Source organism: Aquarana catesbeiana, linkage group LG04 (assembly GCF_042186555.1).
Source record: "Aquarana catesbeiana isolate 2022-GZ linkage group LG04, ASM4218655v1, whole genome shotgun sequence".
Lineage (NCBI taxonomy): Eukaryota > Metazoa > Chordata > Amphibia > Anura > Ranidae > Aquarana > Aquarana catesbeiana.
In genome coordinates, this window is record NC_133327.1 from 38346363 (window position 1) to 38359241 (window position 12879).

Consider the following 12879-nt stretch of genomic DNA (forward strand, 5'->3'; position numbering starts at 1 on the left):
CAGAGAAAATCTCCCCTTCCTTCTCTTTGCAACATTTTCTTCCACTCTTCATCACTGAGGATGAATATCACAGCTTTACATTGAAATCCTTGGAAACAATGCATTTTCCTGTGATGTGGGGAGCTGTACAGAGTACACTGATCAATGACGTAATTTCTTTTCTTGTGGGCAACTAGCCTGATTAAACACTAAGTTGCTACCTGGACAATATGATCTTTGGCTTTCTCATCTTCTTCAGGGGCATCTGGTCCTGCTGTCTTCAGTTGTGGCAGTAGAGCATCTGTACAAAGATGCTGGAATTGTTTGTCTGGGTTTTCCTTAAGGCCCCTTTCACACTTGTGCACTTGTCCTGTGACTTGGGACTGCAAAGTCGCATGACAAGTTGTACGCCATGATTTCCAATGAGTACCGTTCATATCTGTGCAACTTCAAAGTAGTCTCTGCACTACTTTGGCTCCGACTTTGATGCGATTTGAGGTCCATAGACCTCAAGATTACACAGGAATTGCTTAAAGTCGCATCAAAATTGCTGTAAAATCCCACGACTTCCAGGTCGCACAAGTGTGAAAGGGGCCTTAGGCTGGGTTCACACTGGAGAATGCAGCGGCTCACAGCAGGTGTCCAGTGCATCTTCATTCACCGTTTAAGGTCCTATTTCAGCCCGAATTTTGGTCTGAATTGAGACCTGAAATGGACCAAAAGACGCAGTGCGGAGATGTGTGAACCGGCTCCAAAGAGAGTCAGTCGCAATCTCCTGCTATGTGAATTAGATGCAGGGAAACTTGCATCCAATTCGCAAAGGTGTGAACACAGCCTTAAAGTGGTTGTAAACCCTTACAGACCACTTTGACCTACAGGTAAGCCTAGATTAAGGCTTACCTGTAGGTCCAAGAAATATTTTCTAAACCTACACGGTTTAGGAGATATTTGCAAAAAGACAGGCACCACTGTCTATGGCGCATGCTCCGTAGACAGCGGTGTGCAGGTGCACTGAGCATGCCGCTGCTGACATCGATATGCCGTTAGCGGCGGCTCCCGTGCGCATGCGCGGGAGTGACATCATCACAGCGCCGGAGCTGCAATACCCGGGAGGAAGATGGACGCTTTGTGGAAGAAGGGACAGCGGTGACATCGCAGGCTCCTGTGTCAGGTAAGTGACAGATAATGGGCTACTATGTGATGCATAGTAGCCCGTTATGCTTTACCTTTGCAGGGAAACAAAGAGGAAGTAAACCCATCAGGGTTTACTTCCTCTTTAAAATGGTGTGCTACACATGTTTTTGCTCCCTATAGACTGCAGTGAGAGTGACTTAAAAATAAGTGATTTCTTGCTTATCCTTCTCCTAGTAACTAGCTTTCTATTGGATAAAACAAAAATGCTCAAGTCTGGAAAATGCATATATGCATGAAGGCAAAAAAACTTTCAGCCTTTACAACCACTTTAGAGTGATTGTAAAGTCAGTGCTCAAAATTATTGGCAGCCCCTCTGTTAAAACACACTATACCACACAATCTGTGTTTTTTTTTAATTCCCCTACTAAATACCCGTTTCCACATCGCTGAGGCTCTCCTCCTCCGATCTAAGGGCTACAAAGGGAGGGGCTGAGATCCCCCTCTGAAGTCCTTCAGTCCTGTGACTGCACATTGGCAATGTGGAAAAAGGTATTTAGCATTGAGATGACCTGGATTTGTTAAGAATACAGCCCCAATCTATGCTCACAACCCACTATCAACTTTACATCACATTACAGCACAAACTTGGATGGAATACTTTGGGACAAAATCTGGAAACACATGACTGATATTGTATGACTGGTGTGATTTAGGGAATGTTTAGCTCAGTTGTAGAAGCCTTTGTAAATGAGAACCATGCCAGTCTGAACTTCTTGTTAGGGCTTTCCAGCCCGCTTTTATTAAAACAGAAATCAAAGCAATGTCCTTCACATCAGGTTTTCCCATGCAGGGGTTTCAGTTTCACACAGCAAAACAGATCACAAAAATACCAAGGCATCTGGCTCACTCTTCAGCAGCACAGCTGTTCTTACACTGGTCTCTCAGGCCATCTCACCAGCTCTTCTGGCTCTCTGAACTCTCTCCTGGCTTTCTCAGCCTTTGGTTACAGCTTTCTGCTGTACAGGTCCAATCCTTGCCTCTCAATAAGGGCCTCCTGGCTGATTCCCTCAGTTCCATAGACTCTCTTAGTTGCCTAAGCTCTCCCAGTTTCCAAACTCTCTCAGCTGTCCCAACTCTCTCAGCACGATGGATATGGAATCTCTCCAACATGGAGTGCAGTCTTTTGAGAAGAGTTCCTGACAGGAACACACTTGTCTGCAAATGGAAGCCCATCACCCTTCTGGCTGGAGCCCTGAGCTTTACCCAAGCCCCGTTGATCTTAAACAGACCTGAACACTGGGTTGGATATTTCTTCCCTTCCAAAGGACTTCAAAATGTCTATACTACGGAACCCAATCCAGGAATACCAAAATACTGTAAAAATAGTTTTCTCTGCTAATAATTGATACTCCGAGGTCTTACACTCTCCATACATGTGAACTCTGTCCTTTTTACACCCATTTTGACAGTGACAGGGCCTTGCACTGTCACACCAGTCTCAGCATTAAGTTTTTATAATTTTTCTCCTGTATTATTAAGTTATGTTATTACTTTAACTCCTATCTTTGGAGAATCATTTATATTACCTAGTTCAGCAGTAGTAGTCTATATTAGGTACAGTGGGGACGGAAAGTATTCAGACCCCCTTAAATTTTTCATTCTTTGTTATATTGCAGCCATTTGCTAAAATAATTTAAGTTCATTTTTTTCCCTCATTAATGTACACACAGCACCCTATATTGACAGAAAAACACACAATTGTTGACATTTTTGCAGATTTATTAAAAAAGAAAAACTGAAATATCACATGGTCCTAAGCATTCAGACCCTTTGCTCAGTATTTAGTAGAAGCACCCTTTTGATCTGCTACAGCCATGAGTCTTTTTGGGAAAGATGCAACAAGTTTTTCACACCTGGATTTGGTGATCCTCTGCCATTCCATTTGCAGATACTCTCCAGTTCTGTCAGGTTGGATGGTACAGCCATTTTTAGGTCTCTCCAGAGATGCTCAATTGGGTTTAAGTCAGGGCTCTGGCTGGGCCATTCGAGAACAGTCACAGAGTTGTTGTGAAATCACTCCTTCGTTATTTTAGCTGTGTGCTTAGGGTCATTGTCTTGTTGGAAGGTAAACCTTCGGCCCAGTCTGAGGTCCTGAGCACTCTGGAGAAGGCTTTCGTCCAGGATATCTCTGTACTTGGCCGCATTCATCTTTCCCTTAATTGCAACCAGTCGCCCTGTCCCTGCAGCTGAAAAACACCCCCGCAGCATGATGCTGCCACCACCATGCTTCACTGTTGGGACTGTATTGAACAGGTGATGAGCAGTGCCTGGTTTTCTCCACACATACCGCTTAGAATTAAGGCCAAAAAGTTCTAACTTGGTCTCATCAGACCAGAGAATCTTATTTCTCACCATCTTGGAGTCCTTCAGGTGTCTTTTAGCAAACTCCATGCGGGCTTTCATATGTCTTGCACTGAGGAGAGGCTTCCGTTGGGCCACTCTGCTATAAAGCCCCGACTGGTGGAGGACTGCAGTGATGGTTGACTTTCTACAACTTTCTCCCATCTTCCGACTGCTTCTCTGGAGCTCAGCCACAGTGATATTTGGGTTCTTCTTTACCTCTCTCACCAAGGCTCTTCTCCCCCGATAGCTCAGTTTCACCGGATGGCCAGCTCTAGGGGTGGTTCTGGTCGTCCCAAACGTCTTCCATTTAAGGATTATGGAGGCCACTGTGCTCTTAGGAACCTTAAGTGCAGCAGAAATTTTTTTGTAACCTTGGCCAGATCTGTGCCTTGCCACAATTCTGTCTCTGAGCTCTTCAGGCAGTTCCTTTGACCTCATGATTCTCATTTGCTCTGACATGTACTGTGAGCTGTAAGGTCTTATATAGACAGGTGTGTGGCTTTCCTAATCAAGTCCAATCAGTATAATCAAACACAGCTGGACTCAAATGAAGGTGTAGAACCATCTCAAGGATGATCAGAAGAAATGGACAGCACCTGAGTTAAATATATGAGTGTCACAGCAAAAGGGTCTAAATACTTAGGACCATGTGATATTTCAGTTTTTCTTTTTAATAAATCTGCAAAAAAGTCAACAATTCTGTGTTTTTCTGTCAATATGGGGTGCTGTGTGTGTACATTAATGAGAAAAAAAATGAACTTAAATAATTTTAGCAAATGGCTGCAATATAACAAAGAGTGAAAAATTTAAGGGGGTCTGAATAATTTCCGTCCCCACTGTATATCTACAAGCAATATGAATACTCTCATCAAAAGTCTTATTGATAAGTTAATTAAACTATATTCTTGTCTTTAATATAAAATATAAATTATGTTTATGTTGACATTTTTAATGGCATAAGACCGCTCTCTATTTAGAACATTAAGGATTAAGCTTATAGGGGAGGAGGAGGGTAGACACCTGTATCTCAAATGATCAATCTTCAATAGCTAAGTTTGCTTTAAAATTTGCCAGCCCAGGGGCATAGATAGATAGATAGATAGATAGATAGATAGATAGATAGATAGATAGATAGATAGATAGATAGATAGATAGATAGATAGATAGATAGATAGATAGATAGATAGATAGATAGATAATAAAAGGCAGACTCGGGTACATTGCTGGAAAAATTGCATATTTATTCATTGATTTATAATTGTAGGATATAGTGAAATGGGGATACATGTAATATATTTACTGCATATTTATTTACTTATACATGTGTAAAAATCAATCATATTTACTATATTTGAAATAATTTGCATTTAGCTAAAGCTGTATTATGAAAAATGTGATTTAAATTTAAAACAGAGCCATCCAACTATTTTATGTTTTAGTACAGCTCCGACTGTAGTTTGTTACTAATCTGTGACTACAGCATAACCCAACAACTTTATTGTCCTATATAGTAATCTGTGTATGCCAAAACACATGAAAACTGTACATGGCAAGGTTATATGTATGTGTATGACATAAGGATCCTTCCAAAAATAAAAATAGTTGGTAAAAGATGAACAAAGCGAGCAGTCCCTGAAATAGAAAAAAGTGGTCACTGTCAGAATATTAATAATACAACTTTTTATAAATTAATTGCATTTAGGCTTGTTTCACACTGTAGCCGCTCCGTGTTACAGTAAAGCGCCGCTAGTTTTAACGGCACTTTAGCATCATTTTAGTGGCGCTTTTTGGCCGTTAGCTGGGTTAGCTGGGTGCTTTTAACCCCCACTAGCGGCCGAAGAAAGGGTTAAACCGCCCGTGTTGCGGCGCTGTCCCGCAAACACACCGCCCCAGTGTGAAAAGTCACACTGAAATTATTGGGGAGGTGGTTTTCAGGCATTAGAGGCTATTTCTAGTGCTAAAACACCTGAAAACTGCCTCAGTGTGAAAGCAGCCTAATATAGATCTATAGACTATACATTTTGCAATGCTTTGTTTGTCTCCTAATCAGGACTAATACTAGACATTTTGTGGTTGATTTACTAAAGGCAATTAGATTGTGCACTTTGCAGAGTTGAAGATGCAGTTGCTCCAAAGCTTAGTAAATGAGGTAAAACTTAATTTGCAAAGAATATCCTGTCATAAGAAAGGAAAAAAAAAGAAAAAAAAAAGCATTGTTGGAAGTCAGCAGAGCTTCTGCTTATTTATTGCGCTCTGGAGCAACTGCTCTTGCAAAGTGCACAGTCTATTTGCCTTTAGTAAATCCATCCCTATGTATTGTCAGGCTATTGAATTAGGCTATGAGCTGTATTAGCTTAGATGCATTTGTTGATGGCTCACATGCAACATTCTGGTGATATAGCTTGTTTTTTTTCATCCGTCTCTGTCTTTATTGTGTGCAGATAGCTTTCACTGTTATTCCACTTTGACCATCTAGCCAAATAAAATAAAGTGTAGGGCTGCTGTGCTAAAGGGAAAACAGTTAATCTAAATAAATGATAATTTCTATACTATATGGTCTAGAACCCCATTTGAGTGCAATGTCCACAAGTGTTAAATCCAAAAAGTGCATTGTGTTTCATATTCATTGACAAATATATACTAAAACCCTCCTTAGTTAAAAAATAAAAAAATAAAAAATAATTATATATATATATATAACCCGGGGGGAACGGAGTTCCAGCACCTCAATCACAGAATGTATGTAACAGCAAGGGGTACTAGAGTGTGCTGGAGGGTCTACTGATGCTGGCTACTAGATGGATCTTTGGTTGCTGGGTAATCTATTGTTTTGGGGGGGTCTAGTGTTGCTGGGGAGGTTTATTGTTGCTGTCTGGGGGTCTATTATTAATTGGGGGTGTCTATTGTTGGCTGCAGGGGCTCTATTTTATAGCTTTTCTTGTTATCAGTATCAAATTCCATACAAATGACTTGATTCTCTATTCTCTAAAAGGGATGGTACTGGAAGGTGGGTAGGGGGTGGGACCAAGGGACAGTGCTCAGGGGGTAGGTAGGGGGCAGAGACTAGGAGTGAGTGGGAAGAGGGTGTACCTGCACCTATTCCCTGAGAAAAAAAGCTCTGCTGCACGGGATCTATTTTACTCTCTTTCTTGTTATCCTTAATAAATTCTATGCAAATCACTTAGTAGCACAAACTGATACTTGTTGCTGAATTCTCTAAAAGGGACGGTACTCGGAGGTGGGTAGGAGGAGGAACCAAGGAACTGTGCTCAGAGGCAGGTATGGGGCAGAAACAAAGGATAACTCAGAAGGGGGGAGTTCCAGCACCTATTCTCTGAGAAAAAAAGTACCCGTATTTGTGTGTGTGTATTACAAAGCGGTTTTAGCACAGTAAGCATAAACTTAATAATTTATAATTAATAATTAATTTAAAAATAATATAGCAACTTCAGACATCCGTGCCCTATTTTTAGTTACTGACCTGTCCCATGCAGTAGAAATTGAGACATGAATGGTCAGGTGCTAAATAACTACATATATACAATAATTATATATATATATACACTGTATATATATATATATATATATATATATATATATATATATATATATATACACTAAACAATAAGTTGCACTTATTAACCCTTACCTATAGAAAACTATTGCTTATAAAATGTAGATTCTTAGTTAGCATATATTGCAATATATATTCAAGTTGGCCAACTACATCAGAGATCCCTCTCTTGCCAGTCCCTACCCTATCTTGCAGATTTTCCAGATCTTTTTTGCCTCAACTAGGAAGTCTTTGGGTCAGTAGAGTCCCTGCCCCCCAAGTTTTTATGCGCATTTGCTAGAGTGGGGAAAGAGTATAGGGATGAACCGAACACCCCCCCCCCCCCGGTTCAGTTTGCACCAGATCTTACGAACAGGCAAAAAATTTGTGCGAACACGTGAACACCGTTAAGAGGAAGTAAACCCTGGTAGGTTTTACTTCCTCTTTATTTCAATGCAAAGGTAAAGCATAATGGGCTACTATGCATCGCATAGTAGCCCATTATGTATCACTTACCTGAAACCGAAGCCCGCGATGTCTACATTGTCCCCACAAGCAGGGAGCGTCCATCTTTGCCCCTCTTCCTTCCGGGGCCACGAACTTCGGCTCTGTGACTGGCCGGAGTCGCGTAATGTCAGTCCCGCGCCTACGCGTGGGAGCCACCAGTCATGGCATGACTCCTATTAGAAACGGCACAATGAGATCGGCGCATGCACCGTAGTAAATTTTTAGTAAATATCTCCTAAACTGTGGAGGTTTAGAAGATATTTCAAGCAGGTAAGCCTTAATATATATAGGATACAGGATATAGAATACAAATACTGCAGCTGCTGACTTTTAATAATCGGACACTTACTTGTCCCAGGGTCAAGCGATGCAGGGGATCAAAGCTCCGCTCATCTCCCCCTCCATGCCGGCATTGTAACTGTGGGCGCTAGCGGCGCCGCGCGCCGTGCTTGGCCGTGCAATCGTCTGGGACCTGTGATGTGTCCCAGATGATTGACAAGAGGGTGGGGGCAGAGCTGATCTCCCTTCCTGCACCGAGGGAAGTGACGTCAAGAGCCTAGGCGCTGAAGGAGGCAGACTACGAGGGACCCCCTAGCAACAGGCATTTAGAGTTGAGTAAAAAAAAAATTTCTCTAAATGTTTTTTTTTTATTTTTTTTATGCACGTTAATGAATTTTTTTTTTTTAGTGGAACTCCACTTTAAATTTGGACCTAGAAGGCTTTAGAAATAATGTGAAAATTATTTTTTCATAAGTATCCTCATATGCTACAAATAACAAACTACAGAAAACTTAGTAGTAACATTTTTTACCAGCTATTCCAGAGGATGAAGCTGTAAAGAAAAAAAAAAAATCAGTTACAAGTTTACTTATGGGGTATCATTGGAAAACAAGATATTAAAAAGCTCTAATCAGTTTGCATATAGGTAAAAAAGAATATACAGTAGGTGCAAGCAATATTCTGTGATTGCAATATTTTTAAGCCCTTTTAAAGCAGACCTTGCAATACTAAGCGTGGTGCTCTTTCTTTTTTATACCTTTCCCATGCCAAAATACTTCTGTAAAAAAAAAGCAATTGGGGGAAAAAAGGTTAGTAAATATACTATATTAACTACTTGACCTCCAAAAGGTTCTACCCCTTGCATGACTGGGGCATTTTGTGCTATTCAGCACTGTGCTATTTTAAATGGCAATTGCTTGGCCATGCAAAACTGAACCCAAATGACATTTATATCTTTTTTTCCACACAAAAGACATTTCTTTTGGTGCTATTTAATTACCACTGAGTTGTTTTTTTTTTTTTTTGTTTTTTTTTGCTATATAATTGGAAAAATGCAGAAATATAAAAAAAATAATAAAAACGTGTTTTTGTTAAAAAAAATTGCAAAACTAATTATCTTTATTTAGAAAAAACAAAAAAATGCAGCGCTTACAAATGCATAGATAGTGCCATAAACAATTAAAATCAATATTGCTAAAAAATATAACTATGAACATAAAAAAAAATTTTTGTGTAACAAGCAAGTTCACGGTGAAAGAAATTTAGTATTATTCCTTAATATCAAGTGTCCAAAAAGGGATTTTTTCTCCCAATTTTCATCAATCTACAGAGAAAAAAGTACAAATTGGGGTATTATATGTATTACTGTCCAAAAAGTGACTCTAGTGAAGATAATCCTAAACAGAAGAGGGTGACTTCACACATGTGCTCCCCCCCCCCCCGTGTGAGTGCGCTCATCTCCAACAGTGTGACCGCACACTTAGGTTTGGTCCACATAAGCAGTTGAACCACTACTGGACTCTAAGTGAAAATGGCTCAGCAAGATCCCACAGGAAAATCCAGGGTACTCACACATTTTAGGTGCTTCCATCACACCAAAACTATAAAAGCATTAAACATATGATTCCTCTCCAAACGACTTCCAAACTTGTATGTGTCAGCAGCTTGTACAAACAAGCATGTATCCAAGCTCCTCCACCATCCTGGCCCAGTCATGGGACTGTGCCGCTGTGCACCCCAGGGGGTGCACCCTTGTGCACAAGCACCATGACATACCAGCATGTTGTAGTGCCTGAGGAAGCCGACTGCCAGCAAAAAAAAAAGTACTGTTGTCGGTCAGCAAGTGTTAAAAATTACCCGGTTTCTGTACTGTAGGGGGTAACATTGATGACAATGCCAAGAAATACTAAGAACCAAAAGAGGAAGCTTCAACACAGGAGTGTCTTCTCAAGAGAGCTCAGGTGCATGGCTCTTCCTGAGGTCTTACTGGAAAGATGGTGAGGTCACCCTTTATCAACATCAATATATTTTAAACTTTTTAATAAAGCATGTAAGCATGGGGGAGGGGCATGAAAAAAAAATAGACCCTTCTTTTTAATGCTTTAAAGTGTATGCCCAGCCAAAACTTTTTATTCTTAATTTTAGATAGAACGGGAAGGGTTTGAACCCCTGTCAGAATGTTACTGCTTTCCAGGGCTGTGGTAGGGAGATTTCCCCTCATTTCATGACCAACTAGTAATGTTCTACTGGACAGGAAGTGAGGGAAATTCTGCAACCACAACACAGACCAAAATAAATATGATATTCTTTAATAGAATAGTGTGAGGCTAGAACTCCTGTCAGATATGTATTCCTATCCATGTCCCTGGTGCAGATCTTCCCTCACCCATTTCCTGCCTTGTAAACCATTGTCAGCAGGACAGGAAGCAAAGTGAAATGATAACAGTAAAAATGGAACAGTAGTGTTATCCCTGCTACATTCTGTCCAAAGCTGACAAAAGTTGATATTGCCTAGACTTCTATTGCAAAAAAATACAACTGGCAACATAGTTAGCACTTGTTGTCAGTTGGTAAAGAGGCGCTGTGACCTTGTCCATGCAGGACAAAGTGAAAAGGACGTCCCTTTCCCTTCTGTACTCACTTTACCTGGTTTCCCTCACAGCTCCTTGCTCTTCTGTAGGGATGAGCTTAGGTTTAATTTGAACCCATGTTCAGCCAAACCTGGAAGGAAGCTGTCAGTGCTCACCCATCAAGCTCATCCTTACTCCTCTGTAGGTGGCATAAAAACTCAGAATTTCTGAGTATAAGGGTGTCATGAATGTCACGTCTACCCCAACGCAGGTGGTCAGACACTATAGCTAGCTACTGTGTGCTTGTCAGGGCTGGGCTCAGCCCTTCCTTCTCCGAGCTGGCCGCTCATCTGTCGCCTAATTGCCAGCTCCCATCTCTCTCCACAGCTGAATCAACAACCCAGCTGTTGTTGATTCTGCTCGTCAGTCCTGCCTACTTAAAGGGGTTGTAAAGGTAAAAGTTTTTCCACCTTAATGCATTCTATTCTTTTACCTTTACAACCCATTTAAAACATCCGTCAATACCGCCCCCCCGTTTTACTTACCTGACCCTCAAAAGTCCCACGCTCGCCCCCGACATCCTCTTCGCCGCTCAGCCTGGCTGTTGATTGGCTACAGTGGATGGATTGAAAGCAGCGCAGCCATTGGCTCACGCTGCTGTCAATCACATCCAATTACGCGGCGCACCGGGGGCGGGGCCGAGTGATACAGTGAGCGACTATGGCCGCCGGCTGTATTATGGGAGCGCGCTCGCAAGCACTCTACACCATGCGAGGGAGCTCGCATGAAGGTGTTGAGTCCTTCCGGGGGGGAGCCGAGACAGCCGCCGAGGGACCCCAGAAGACCAGGTACGAGCTGCACAGTGGAGGTAAGTATAACATGTTTGTTATTTAAAAAAAAAAAAAAAATATATATATATATATATATATATATATATATATATATCTTTAGTGATCCTTTAAGGTCGTCCAGCTCACTTGATCTCTGCCTTCGCCTTTGTCAACATCACAGAGACTTTCTCCTGCATTCCTGTTGAAGACTTGCTCAGCTGACGTTCCTTCTGGCTCCTGATCCTGCTTACTGTACTACTACGTTTATCTCTGGTTCTCTGACATTTGCTTGGCTGACTACCCGATCTGGTTACTGAACTCTGGCTTGTTTTGACTACGCTTACTCTGTTTACCTTATTATTATTATTATTAAACAAGTGTGATTTAATTATACTTCTGTCTCGGTCTGATTCATGGTTCCTGATAGTGCTTCACCTATAGCAGCCCCCTTTCCCTTACGACAAGCAGGCCTACCGGTACTTGGTTGCCCCCACGACTTATACACAATGACATAGTGCCTGGCCACCATGCCAAGGCAGACGTGAACTGAGCAAAGCAAACAGATACTTGCAGTTTATCAGACAGATAACATAAAGGGCAGGCTGAGTTCAGGGAATAGTCAAATATCCGATCCAATAACAGTCCAGGTAAGAAGGCAGGCAGATTTCAGGGAATAGTCCAATATTCGATCCAGGTCATACACAGGGAAATCCAGATTAGCAAAGCAGGGCAGACAAACGGGAGGCTTGATCAGGAACAATGCAGGTATACTGTCTCTATCACAAGCATGGGATAGAGTGTTCGGTTTGCTTATATCAGGTGACTGACCAGATCAATCATCTTGCAGGTGAACACAGACAGGGGGAATGCAACAGCCAACACCCGGATGCTGAAATGAGTAGCGGGAGCACTAAGTGATCCTGACAAAGGGGAGCATATGTGACAATTTTTGTGAATGTAAGTATTAAAAAGGATAATAAATATAATTTACCAGTACTTGACAGCTAGTGCAATTTTTTCTGTCTATTGAGGCAAGTTTGTGGAGGGGTAAAAGCAGCAGCTGGTGAGGTCACTATTATGTTTAGGACTCTAAAGCAGGGGTCTCCAAACTTTCTAAAGAAAGGACCAGTTTACTGTCCTTCATGCTTTAGGGCGGCCGGACTGTGCCCAGTGGGAATAAACAATGCCTGATCTTTGGTATTAGAGGGAGAAATAGTTGGTGTCAGTGGGAGGAATAGTGCCCCATTTCTGTTGTCAGTGGAAGGAATAATGCCCCATTGTTGGTGGCAGTGGCAGGAATAATGCCTCAAGGGCTGGATAAAGGCAAGCAAAGGGCTGCATCCAGCCCCAGGGCCACAGTTTGGAGACCACTGCTGTAAAGTATAACATGTAAGATAAAATTTTTCTTTTAGTTCTGGACAGAAAGGAGAAGGAATAGATCACCATTCAGTTACCCCCCCCCCCCATATTTGTCTAGTTTAATGAGAGTGAAACAAAGAAAATCCCAAATTTTGGGTTGCCAATAGAACAGTTCTGGTGATGACAAGGATTCCCTCACTTGGAATGAATGTCCTCTAACTTTCTGCTTTGGCTATGGGACAGGGGTTTGAAGGGAATTCTCCCC

General features: G+C 41.7%; 1 protein-coding gene across 2 annotated transcripts in view; it reads right to left on the reverse strand.

Moving 5' to 3' along the window:
- Positions 1 to 4736: 4736 nt before the first annotated feature.
- Positions 4737 to 12879, reverse strand: part of LOC141139166 (uromodulin-like) — a 135147-nt gene continuing 127004 nt past the window's right edge. For both annotated transcript variants that reach the window (XM_073625057.1, XM_073625056.1), the window contains 2 exons: positions 8388 to 8408; positions 4737 to 5148 (listed from right to left, as the gene is read on the reverse strand). In XM_073625057.1, the coding sequence (XP_073481158.1) occupies positions 8391 to 8408 (18 nt within the window). In that variant the 3' untranslated portion in view covers positions 4737 to 5148; positions 8388 to 8390. The remainder of the gene's footprint in view (positions 5149 to 8387; positions 8409 to 12879) is intronic.